Below are 11348 nucleotides of genomic sequence, written 5' to 3' on the forward strand. Positions count from 1 at the left end.
CCTTGAAGAAAATAAAACATCTGTAAGATGTTTTATTAAATAAAAAGTCTGTAAGAACGAGAATCATTCAACCCTTATTAAAGAAAAAAAATAAAAAACAACCCAAAACCTAGGAAACAATCCGTAGACAAGGAAAACAGTTTGTAAACAGGGAGATAATTGGTAAACAGATGAATCTTTCTGCGAACTGCAGTCCCAGATTTCCACGAGGCTGTCATCAGTCTCTGATCACGCGGCTCTGTGCCTGCTCAGGGTTCATCAGGAGGGCCCTGTCAGGGTGCAGTGCGGGCTGGATGCAGCTGGCAGGTGCCCACCATGTCCCTCTGTCTGTGAATGTCCCCAGCCCCAGGCAATGAGATCCCAGGGACCCCCCCCATGGTTTGGTGAGGAGGTCTCGTGCCTTTACCTTGGGTTTGGGCAGCTGAACACCACATGACTGCATTGATGAGGAGTGATTCAGCATAACTGGGTTCTGGGAGTTTCCTAACACTGTTCAGTGATTTAATGTGTATATAGCTTTAGCTGTTTTACTCTGTAAGGTCTCACCACATTCCTCCCTTTTGTTTATTAACTGTGCCTTTTCAGGCACCGTGTGCTCTCTCCACCATTGCTGGTCCAGTTGGTAAATGAGGGACGCTGGTTTGGTGTGATACACCCCAGAGCTGTAGAAACTGCCTGGTTTTCTGTGAAGTGTATGCAGGCCCATCATCGGTTTTGATGGTCTGAGGAATGCCCAAGGCTGCCAAAGCTGATTGCCAGTGTGCCATGGCACCATGTCCCCTTTCCCCTGCGTGCACTGTAGCCCATACTGATGAGGAAAAGGTGTCCAATTGAGACATGGGTGTATTTTAAACAGCCAAATTCAGGCATGCGTGTGACATCAGCGTGCCAGATTTGCAGAGCACGCAGTCCACGAGGGTTCACTGTCACCTGCAATGGTGCAGCGTGACCTTGACAGCACAGATGCCAACAACATTACAAACATCTGTGTTTGACAGCTGAAATTGCTGTTGGAAAGCTCGAGCATCTTGGTGGAAAAAACTGTGCAATGCCTTTGCTTGTGCCAGCACATCTGGCTGTGGTGCTGTCCCAGCAGGGCCAGCCAGCAGATCTGTTCTGGCGTTGCCCTCTGTGATAGAACCTGGTAAATTTGTGTGGCTCCTGATGTGGAGGATGTAGTACAGGTAAGTCCTGGCCTGGATGGTTGGACATAGGAATTTTAGCAATTTAAACAGTTGTAAATTATCAATTTCTTTTAGTGGTGCTTGGTCTAACCTGTGTGCAATGTCAGCCACGTATGCAGAATCAGTTATGACATTTAGGGGAGCGTCCTGGTTTGGGGCAAATTTGGGAGAAAACCTCCAAAGGGAGCCCCTCCAGAAAGCAAACCCACATGGTCTCTCCCCAAACCAGTTCGGGAAGAATTCCTCAGAGAGAAGTGGAAAGAACCTGTTTATTTAACAGGCACAGCACCCCCCGGCACACAAAATGAACAATACCAGGTGACACCACTCTGTCACCGCTCTGAAAAAAGATGACAAATTCAGAAAGTCTCTCTTGGAGGTGGTCGCTCTGTTATCAGTCCGTCCTGTGCTGGGGTAGCTGCTGCAGGCCACAAGGTGCAAACTCTCGGTGCTCCCAGGTCCCAGTCCGCAGCAGGTTCAAGCTGGTTCAAAAAAGGGAAAGGAGAAACAGTCCAGGAAGAAATTTGGACTGTTTAGCTAAACTAGCTAATGAGCAGAAGCAAAAAGCAAGAGCAAAGCAGGAGCAAAGCAGAAGCAAGAGCAAGAGCAAAGCAAAAAGCCAAGCAAAAAGCAAAAGCAGCACCATGCACTGCCCTGTCTGTGTGTCCTGCCAGCCATGGGGGAGCGGCTGATAACAAAACCCAAACAAAACTTTCACTCTTCAGAGCCAGTCTGGAAGGCACAGAACATGATATCCAGCATAAACAGAACACATGAATGGGGATACAGGCATCATAACGTCCCCCTAGGACAATCCTGCACCCAAAATTCTGTCCTGCACCCACTGATGCATCCTGAGTCCTGTCCTGCACCCCGAGTCCCGTCCTGTACCCAAATTCTGTGCTGTCCCATACCCCAAACCCAAAGCTGCCCCCAAACCCCAACCCCACCTGGTCAATAGACTTACCTGTTCCCCTCTTTGGTGGAGGACTGTGATAGAACCAAGACTTTGAGATTCTCCCTGTCGTGACAAGATGGATCTATTGGCTGGACCACGAGGGCTTCGTCTCTCCATTGGTAGCTATTCCCCCCCTCTTTCTCTTTCTCTCTCTCTCTCTATCCTTTATTCTCCTTTCTAATCCTTCTATCACATCTGCTGTGGGCACTCAATAAAAGGTGCATTTGTTTTGATTAATACTGAAATCCCCTTCCATGTTGCTTTTGCACTCTGGGATCAGTTAATGAACCATCATGACCCCTGCTTGTACGAGTGGATCATGACACCATCCTGGTGGTCGTGGTGCCAACCATTGTCCCTGCTGGCCATCCTGGTGGCTGTGCTGGCCCTGCCATGGTCCCTGTTGACCATCCTGTCCCATCATTGTCCCTGTGGGCCATCCTGGTGGCTGTGCTGGCCCTGCCATGGTCCCTGTTGACCATCCTGTCCCATCATTGTCCCTGCTGGCCATCCTGGTGGCTGTGCTGGCCCTACCATGGTCCCTGTTGACCATCCTGGTGGCTGCATAGGCCCCACCATAGTCCCCACTGGCCATCATGGTCCCACCACCGTCCCTGTTGGTCATTCTGGTGGCCCCAATGGTCCTGCTATCATCCACGCTGGTGGCCACAGTGTCCCCCCATTGTCCCTGGTACAGGCAGCCCAGCCAGTACATCCTGCTGCCCGCCAAGGTGGGGCTGGGGTGGTGGCCATGGGGACATGGAAGTGGTTAAGAGGGTGGTTGTGGCCATGGGGAGATGATAGTGACCATCAGGGGATGTGGTCAAGGGGATGCTGGTGGCCATGCAAGGGTTGGCCACAGAGGCCAGTGGGATGCTGGTGGCCCATGGAGGGTTGGGCATAGACTGGTGGCCACAGGGGAACGGTGGTGGCCACGGGCAGCATTGACCATAGAGCTGGTAGCCAGTGGGACTGTGGTGCCATAGGGTGGTGGCCATGGGGCCAGAGTGGTGGCCATGGATAGGATTTGGCCCCAGGTGGCCCACGGACTGGTGGCCCCAGTGGCCCATGGCTCATCTTGCCCCTGCAGGACGAGAATGGCCACACTCTGTTGGACGAGGACATCGCGGCTGAGGCTGACACCTTCATGTTTGAGGGTGAGCACGAGCTCCCAGGTGCCATTGGGAAGGAGCCACTCCAGTGTCCCCTCACTCACCCAATGTCCCCACAGGCCATGACACCACAGCCAGTGGCCTAGCATGGCTCTTCTACAACCTGGCCAGCCATCCTGAGCACCAGGAGTGATGCCGCCAGGAGGTCCAGGAGCTCCTGGCTGGCCGGGACACTGCAGACACTGAATGGTGAGATGTCCCCAGGGCCTCCCCCCCAGTCATGTGGCTTGAGGACATGGTGCCACCCCTGCTTGTCCCCAGGGAGGACCTGTCCCAGCTGCCCTTCACCACCATGTGCATCAAGGAGAGCCTGCGGCTGCACCCTCCTGTCACTGCTGTGTCCCGGCGCTGCACTGAGGACATCCCCCTGCGTGATGGCCGTGTCATCCCCAAGGGTATGGCATGGCCAGGGTGTCCCCAGTGTCACCACCCACCCTCATCTGCTGTCCCTAAAGCGGCCATTCCCATCCCACCAGGAGTCATCTGCCTGATGAGCATCTACGGAACCCACCACAACCCAGACCTCTGGCCCGAGCCTGAGGTAGGGCCACCCTATGAGGTGTCCCTGTCACCACGGTGGTGACAGCTGTGTTCCCTCGGTGTGACTGTGTCGGTGTCACCCCAGGTGTTCAATCCTCTGAGGTTCAGTCCGGAGAACAGCAAGGGACGGTCCCCGTCGTCCTTCATCCCCTTCTCTGCTGGCCCCAGGTATGTGCTGGAGTGGGGACAGGAGTGTCCCCAGGTGTCACCCCTGTCCCTGGCTGAGTTCACAGTGGGGTGGCAGTGACAGTGGGGATCTGGTGGCAGGAACTGCATCGGGCAGAGCTTTGCCATGGCTGAGATGAAGGTGGTAGTGGCATTGACACTGTCCCGGTTCGTGCTGCGGAGGGACAACATGAGGCCACCCCCGCGCCGCAAGCCCGAGCTGATCCTGCGTGCCCAGGACGGGCTCTGGCTGCTGCTGGAGCCACTGGTGGGAGTGGCCTGAGTGACACGGGTCACCAGGACATGGGGACATCCCGCAAGGCAGGTGTCACAGCCAGGGGAGGAGCAGGGAATAAATGGTAGCATGAAAGGGACAGTACCATGGTGGTGGTGGGGATGTGTTGTCCTTGGCCATGGGACACTCCATGGCATGGACATGTCAACCCATGGACTTGTCCCTTAGCCACTTGTGTCACCATCCATGGCCATGTCCCCCATGTCCTCATCCATGGCCATGTCCCCCATGTCACCATCTATATCTGTGACACCCCCCATGCCCAATATTGCCATCCACAGCCACGTCCTCACCCATGTCCTTGTCCATGTCCCCATCCCCACCATGTCCCCCAATGTCACCATCCATGTCTTAGCTGAATGTCTTTATTTTACCCCAATGTTGGGTGAAGGATGAAGCAAAATGAAAGAAAATAAAGGCCAAAATAAAAGCATTTACGTGTCCATGCTGGCTGAGTATCCATGTGCCTGGGTGAGTAGAAAGGACCTTTTTTAAGAGGAGTTTCCACTCCATTGTCTTCAAAATCCTGGTTTTTTGCTCCAGTCCATCACCATTTGGCTGTGGAAGATGCCTGCGGGCCAGAGAGAATTACAATCATGGAATGATTCAGGTTGGGCAAGACCTCCAACACCATTTGGAATTCCTGGATGCCACCCGAAGCCATGACTGGACGCAAAAGGTGAGACTTTTTTGGTGTCAAAAGTAAAAAGATGTGCTGTCCCCTGTGAAACTCTGACGTCGGGTTGCATCCCAATGGATTTCTCTCTGGCTGCATCCAAGTGCCCAAGGGGAGCCAGGGAGATGTGGAGACCACCAGCCAGGTGTCTTCCCAACATGGATCACCAGGGCCATGGATGACCAAGCCTCTGCCCAGCGAGAGTCACTGTGGACCATCCAGAGGGGGCCCTTCAATGGGGGATGGAGTTGAAGCAGCCCTCAAAGCTCTTCCTGTCACTGTAGGCCACAAAACAACGCGAGCGCACACACTGCTGCTCTCAAGGGGAAGAAAGGGGAAGTTTATTTCCTGACTCCAACATTTATAGTTTTCCAAAAGTGACAGTGGATTGGAGGGTGACAGTGCCACCTCTCCAGTGACACTGGACAAACCAACAGTCCATCAAATTTTTCTTCTTCTATAAAAGAATGCAAAACAGTAAGTTATTTACGGGAAGTGTGTGAGAAAGTTTGTTACAGGAATGTAAACATCAGAAAGCTTAGAAAATCTTAAAAAATCAAGGCGACACCCTTCCTGCACCCAGGGCACTTGTAGGGCATCCCTTACTGCTGCCTCCCTTGGTGTTGGGTCACGGCAGAGTCCTGGGAGAAGCTCTTCCCACACTTGGGACACTGTCAGGGCCTCTCCCCAGTGTGGATCCGCTGGTGGGTGAGGAGGGTGGAGTTTTTCCTAAAGCCCTTCCCGCAGTCAGGGCAGCAGAAGGGCCCCTACTCTGAGTGAATCTGCTGATGCTTGAGGAGACGGTATCGACTCTGAAACCTCTCCCCGCACTCACAGCACTCATAGGGCCTCTCCCCAGTGTGGATCCTCTGGTGGGCAGTCAGGCTGGAGCTCTGGCCGAAGCTCTTCCCACATTCTCCACACTGGTAAGGCCTCTCCCCAGTGTGGATCCTCTGGTGCAGAATGAGCCCAGTGCTCTGCTTGAAGCTTTTTCCACATTCCCTGCATTTGTAGGGCCTGTCCCCAGTGTGGATCCTCTGGTGGACACTCAGGCTGGAGGGCTCGATGAAGCCTTTCCCACATTCCCCGCACTTGTAGGGCCTGTCGCCAGTGTGGATCCTCTGGTGGGCAATCAGATGGCAGCTCTGCTTAAAGCTTTTCCCGCACTCCCCGCACTTGTAGGGCCTCTCCCCAGTGTGGATCCTCTGGTGCATCATCAGGCTGGAGTTCTCGATGAAGCTCTTCCCACATTCTGAGCACGTGTAGGGGCACTCCCCAGTGTGCATGGTCTGGTGGATGATCAGGCGGGTGCTGTCACGGAAGCCCTTCCCACACTCCCCACACACAAAGGGTCGTATCCCAGTGTGGGTCATCTGGTGGAGTTTCAGGCTGGAGCTCCTCCTGAAGGCCTTCCCACATTCTCCACATTTATAGGGCCGTTCATTGGTGTGGATCCTCCGGTGGGCGATCAGGTTGGAGCTGATCCTGAAGCTCTGCCCGCATTCCCTACACTCGTGGGGCCGCTCCCCAGTGTGGGTCCTCTGGTGGACAATCAGGTGGGAGCTGACCCTGAAGTTCTTCCCACATTCCCCACACTCATAGGGCCGTTCCCCGGTGTGAATCCTCTGGTGGAGGAGCAGGCGGTAGCTCGTGAGGAAACTCTTCCCACATTCCAAGCACTGGTGGGGCTTCTTGCCATCGTCAAGCTGCTCATTGAGCACCACCTCAGAGCTCTGGCCGGATCTCTGGCTGCCTTCCTGGCCCAAGGTGGGTCTTTCCTCCTCAGATCCCCGTGATCTGTGTTTGCAGCCCCTCCTTGTGTGGGATCTCCGTGACTTTTCCTCCCCGTTGGATTCCTGTGCCCTGGAGCCACTCCAAACGGCCTCAGCCACCAGGTTCTGATGTGGGGATTTGTCCTCCCTGCTCTCCATCCTCAGCTCCTTCCCTGGGGGAGGAAGGACAAGGAGAGGATGGGATTTGCCTCCGTGCCACAGGGAAGGGGAAGGAGATCCCCCCAGTGCATCCCTGGCTGGACAGCATCAGCAGTGGGGCTGTCCTGCAGCCGGGGGCCGTGCTGGGCTGGGAGATGGAGCAGGAGAGAGGGGGAAAGGGGCACTGACTTCCTCCTCACCTGCCTGGGTGTCCTGGGGCATCTTCGGCTTCCTCACAGCCTTCTCCTCTATCCAGGTGAGGTTTGGGAATGGGAAATCCTGGTTTAGGGAAAAAACAAGATGTGAGTGCATTGGCTTTGAAGATGGCCAAGTCCATCTCTAGAAGTCACCGGGTGTCTGGTGGCCAGAAATAGCTCCAAAAATCAGGAATTCCAAAAACCTCTCCCAGGAGTTCCCTGTTTCCAGTGTCCTGACTTTGGGGTTTGGGGGTCCCTCTTCTCAGAGCTGCTGATGGGCCCCTGGGTCCTGGGCATTCCCCCTCTCCTGGGTTCTGCTTACACAGGCTGAGGGTCTTTTGGGGGTCCCAGGGATGAATTTATGATGCTTGTATCCCCATTTGTCTGAAATAAGTTTTGCACTTTTAACACTGGTTCTGAGAGCAGAGAGGGAGGAAGAAGAAGCACAGAGTTTGTTTTCAGAACCTCTTTCACTCCTCCACATTCCTGCTCTTCTGTTGTCTGCAGACGGACAGACAGCAGGACAGAGCCCTCCTTTGCTTTTAGTTAGTTTGAGCTCGCTGAGGCAGAGAAGTTCCCTGGACTGTGGTTTTTGGTTTTTCCTTTTTTTTGGACCTGTCTAAACCTGCTCTGGACTGAACACCCAGAAGAGCACCAGGTGCTCACACCTGAGCCCCACCAGGGCTGGGCCACGGCATTTCCAGCACCTGAGAGACTGATAAGAGACTGATAAGAGACTGGTAAGAGCCCAGCTACAGCCCACGGAGGGACTTTGCGAGTTTGTCATCTCTTTTGGAGCAGCAAGAGGTTTTATTGTTTAATAGTGGTCATTTTTTGGGCTGGTGAGTGCTTTGCCTGTTAAATACACAGTTTTTTCCACTTCTCTCCAAGGAAATCTTTTTCCACAACCAGAAGAGGGAGGGGCCGCTTGACTTTGCTCTTCTACAGGAAACATCTTTAGAGGTTTTTCCTCCCAAAATTGCCCTAAACCAGGACATTGGCTTCGAAGGTCCCACTGGCCAAGTCCATCTCTAGAAGTCACCGGGTGTGTGGTGGTCTGGAGGGAGGCTTTACACTGATGTCTGCTACATGATTTTGTCAAGTGCATCAAGCTTTTTATTTTACATAAGCTTTTAACTGCTTTGTTGCAATATCTGTTAGCTTTACCCCAACTTCCTCTATTTTATTCTAAGCATCAGCCATCTTGCTACCTCATCTCTTATGCTCTACTATACTTCTTTGATTTTGGTGCTTTATTTGGCTGTTTGGTCAGAAAGTTTCAAAACCTTTCTTTGTGCCTATTTTGGACACAGCAGGTAGAAGCATTTGCTGATTCCATTGCCAATTGGCATGAATCACAAAAGCAATTTCCACAGAATCAGGGGAGGATGGGACCTCCAAAACCCCCTCAGCATGCCTGAGCAGGACCTGGGAGAGGAGGGGATGCCCAGGACCCAGGGGCCCCCAGCAGCTCTGAGAACAGGGACCCCCAAACCCCAAAGTCAGGACACTGGAAACAGGGAACTCCTGGGAGAGGTTTTTGGAATTCCTGATTTTTGGAGCTATTTCTGGCCACCAGAGGAATCAATGGCCACCAGGAAAGATTATTAAATTGCTCTCAGCTTATTGATATTTTGCTGATTTGGACTAACCAAGCACATTAGAAAATGCTTTGTAGGCTTAAAAACAGTATATACACTTTACTGAACTGTGTGTGCTGTGAGTGGAGCGGTGACTCCCCGGCCACCCAGCGCCGCTTGCTTGCTTTAAAATAAAAGGTATAGAAATAAAATTCAGATTGGCTATTGAATTTTTATATCAGGTGTTCCAGGGTCCCCTTTCTCCAGCATCCCTCCACTCCAGACACTCAGCGCTTCCCCTGCTCCCCTCTGCACTCCTGAGAGATCCAAAAATATCCCCTCATCAGCTATACCAAAAATACCTCTCTCAGTGACACCAAAATATATCTGGGACTCGACTCCTGTGAAAAACGCCAATCACTTGTTTTTAAAATTTTAAAAGTTTAATAGTAATGAAATGGTTATAAAAATAGTAATACAATTAGAGTAATAATAATTTGGACAATTTGAATTAGAACAGTACGAGATAACAAATGCAGAGAGTTACAGACGTCCAGGTACCTTTTTCTGGGCAGCACGAGCCCAAAAAAGGACCCACGTTAACCCTTAAAAACAATAACCTGTTGCATATTCATACACCTCATACATGATGCATAAATTCCATTCAAACACAGGATTCTGCCTGGTCATCACCAACTTCTTCCTTCTAATCCTAACAGCGCCTTCGAGGCAGGAAGAAGTTTGTTTCTTCTGATAAGAGGGCAATAAATTCTTTTTCTCTCAAAGATTTAGGTGTCCTGTGGCTGCTATCTGGTGCAGAGTACCTCATTCCTTTCTTTAAAAAAAAACCCCACTAACATAAATCTTATTTTAACCACAGAAGTTACCTTTTAATTACAAGACTACATTTATTACTAAAATGTTAATACAGCACTACTAATCAATACATCAAAATACATAAGGTAATTGTGGGAATCCATAAAATTAGAGGGTTTTGGGAAAGCTGCAAAAGGCAGGCCTCAGAGACAGCAGAACTGTGAGTAGAGATAAAGCAGCAGTCAGGAGTTAAGTCAGCAGAAAAATTATTTAAACTGTAGAAAAAGCAAGGGCAAATAGAACAATGGCCAATGTTTTAATGTTTGTCTGAATAGCTCTCTAAGCTGCAGACAGTTTATCTAGCAAGATATAAGGAAGGTTAAAGCTTAATAATGGAGCTCTGTGCGTTGTGTTTTAAGGCTTACAAGTAGATATTGTATTCGAAATAAGCAAGCATTGTTTAAACCAACGGTACGTGTGCTTATAGTGGTTGGATAGAACTACTGTCAATGTGCTTTTGCTTTGTGGGATTGGTCAAGAAGCTTATAAAGTAAGTTGTAACATTAAGTTTTTTGGCCTGCTGCCTGGGATATGAGCTGCTGGCATCTTCCCATTGTCATAACCACGTAGTGAGACTGATGCTGGAAAATAAAACAGCTCGGAGCGCTTTCCACAGCAGCCCCGTCTCGTTCGCGTCTGTAAATAACCCCCCCTTGCCGGCGTCAAAAAATATCTGCGCAAAACCACATAATATGCACTTTTCACAACTCCGGAATCGGCAGGGTCCAAACCCCAGCAAAATCTCCCTCTCCCCGCCGAAAAAACCCTCCCGGAGCTGCCGCGATGGACTCGGGGCGCGCTCCCCCTCCGCGCTTACCTGCGGGATGCGGGGCAATGCGGGATGCGGGGCGATGCGGGATGCGGGGCGATGCGGGATGCGGGCAATGCGGGATGCGGGCTCGCCGAGGAGCCCCGCAATGCTCCCTCCCCTGCTGCTGCTGCTGCTGCTCGGGCTGCTCCCCTTCGTGCTCCTCCTGTTCCTGCTCCTCCCCTTCCCCTCTCCCTGCCCTTCCTCCCGCCCCTTTCGCACCCGCTCGGCCCCACGGCCGCAGCAGCGCCGGCTCTGGGGTGTTGGGCAGGATGGAACAGGAAAGCCTTACAAATATGATTGCCTGGGAAAGGATTTTGGGAATATGGAAGCTATAAGCGAGATGGAAATGAAATCAGGCTTTGAGATTCCTCAGTTACTGAACAGCGGGAAAATAACGGTGTGGATGGGCTGAAGGTAAATCAAATCCACTTTTGATGGAACGACACCCTCTGCTGGCAGACAGGCCCAAGGGTCAGAGCAGACCCTGCAGAAGGGGCCCAAAGAGGAGATTATAGGGTTTAAAATATAGCACAGTGTGGTAATGTAGTGATTCTTATAGGCTGTACGGAAATGCTACAGGATTTGTGTCTTGTACTAGATTGGTCAGTGAGAATCAGAATATTCAACACAGAAGAAGATTTATTGTATTGTAGCAGGAACTTCACTGTCTTAGCTCTTACCTCTCTTACTCTTGCTCTTACCTCTTGTCTCTTAGCTCTTGCCTTTGATGCTCTTATCCCTTTTACTCTCTTATGCTTTTACTCTCTCACCCTCTCATCCTCTCTGCCCCTCTGTCCTCTGGGGCCTGCTCCGAGCTGAGGCTGCAGCTCCCAGCAGGGCCCTGTGCAATAAACCCCAAATCCCAGCAGGGCCCTGTGCAATAAACCCCAAATCCCAGCAGGGCCCTGTGCAATGAACCCCAAATCCCAAAAGGCCCCTGCACCCAGGCCCTGTGCAATAAAC

General features: G+C 51.7%; 2 protein-coding genes across 3 annotated transcripts; one reads left to right on the forward strand and one right to left on the reverse strand.

Moving 5' to 3' along the window:
- The first annotated feature begins 3061 nt into the window (after positions 1–3061).
- On the forward strand, positions 3062–4524 carry LOC139585665 (cytochrome P450 4F3-like). Of its 2 annotated transcripts, XM_071418507.1 has the most exons (6): positions 3062–3299; positions 3374–3503; positions 3576–3709; positions 3791–3855; positions 3940–4022; positions 4122–4524. In XM_071418507.1, exons 3-6 carry the CDS (start codon positions 3607–3609, stop codon positions 4300–4302), a joined length of 432 nt encoding a protein of 143 aa, XP_071274608.1. In that variant the 5' UTR covers positions 3062–3299; positions 3374–3503; positions 3576–3606; the 3' UTR covers positions 4303–4524. The 2 variants fall into 2 exon arrangements, with proteins under 2 accessions (XP_071274608.1, XP_071274607.1); XM_071418506.1 differs by having other exon boundaries at positions 3576–3855.
- A 139-nt stretch (positions 4525–4663) lies between these two features.
- On the reverse strand, positions 4664–10558 carry LOC139585662 (zinc finger protein ZFP2-like). Its single transcript, XM_071418503.1, has 3 exons — positions 10392–10558; positions 7122–7200; positions 4664–6935 (listed from the first exon to the last, which is right to left on the reverse strand). Exons 2-3 carry the CDS (start codon positions 7141–7143, stop codon positions 5758–5760), a joined length of 1200 nt encoding a protein of 399 aa, XP_071274604.1. The 5' UTR covers positions 7144–7200; positions 10392–10558; the 3' UTR covers positions 4664–5757.
- Between the last annotated feature and the right edge of the window lie 790 nt (positions 10559–11348).

Source organism: Agelaius tricolor, unplaced genomic scaffold (assembly GCF_023055355.1).
Source record: "Agelaius tricolor isolate 1412-34295 unplaced genomic scaffold, bAgeTri1.0.p SCAF_87, whole genome shotgun sequence".
NCBI lineage: Eukaryota > Metazoa > Chordata > Aves > Passeriformes > Icteridae > Agelaius > Agelaius tricolor.

Bases quoted from the DNA above. Each gene is read 5' to 3' on its own strand.
- LOC139585662 (XM_071418503.1), bottom strand. From the start codon at position 7,143: ATGCCCCAGGACACCCAGGCAG. The intron at 6,936-7,121 runs GTGAGGAGGAAG...TTCCTCCCCCAG, and splicing joins GCCCCAGGACACCCAGGCAG to GGAAGGAGCTGAGGATGGAG.
- LOC139585665 (XM_071418506.1), top strand. From the start codon at position 3,607: ATGTGCATCAAGGAGAGCCTGCGGCTGCACCCTCCTGTCACTGCTGTG. The intron at 3,856-3,939 runs GTAGGGCCACCC...GTGTCACCCCAG, and splicing joins ACCTCTGGCCCGAGCCTGAG to GTGTTCAATCCTCTGAGGTT. The intron at 4,023-4,121 runs GTATGTGCTGGA...ATCTGGTGGCAG, and splicing joins CCCTTCTCTGCTGGCCCCAG to GAACTGCATCGGGCAGAGCT.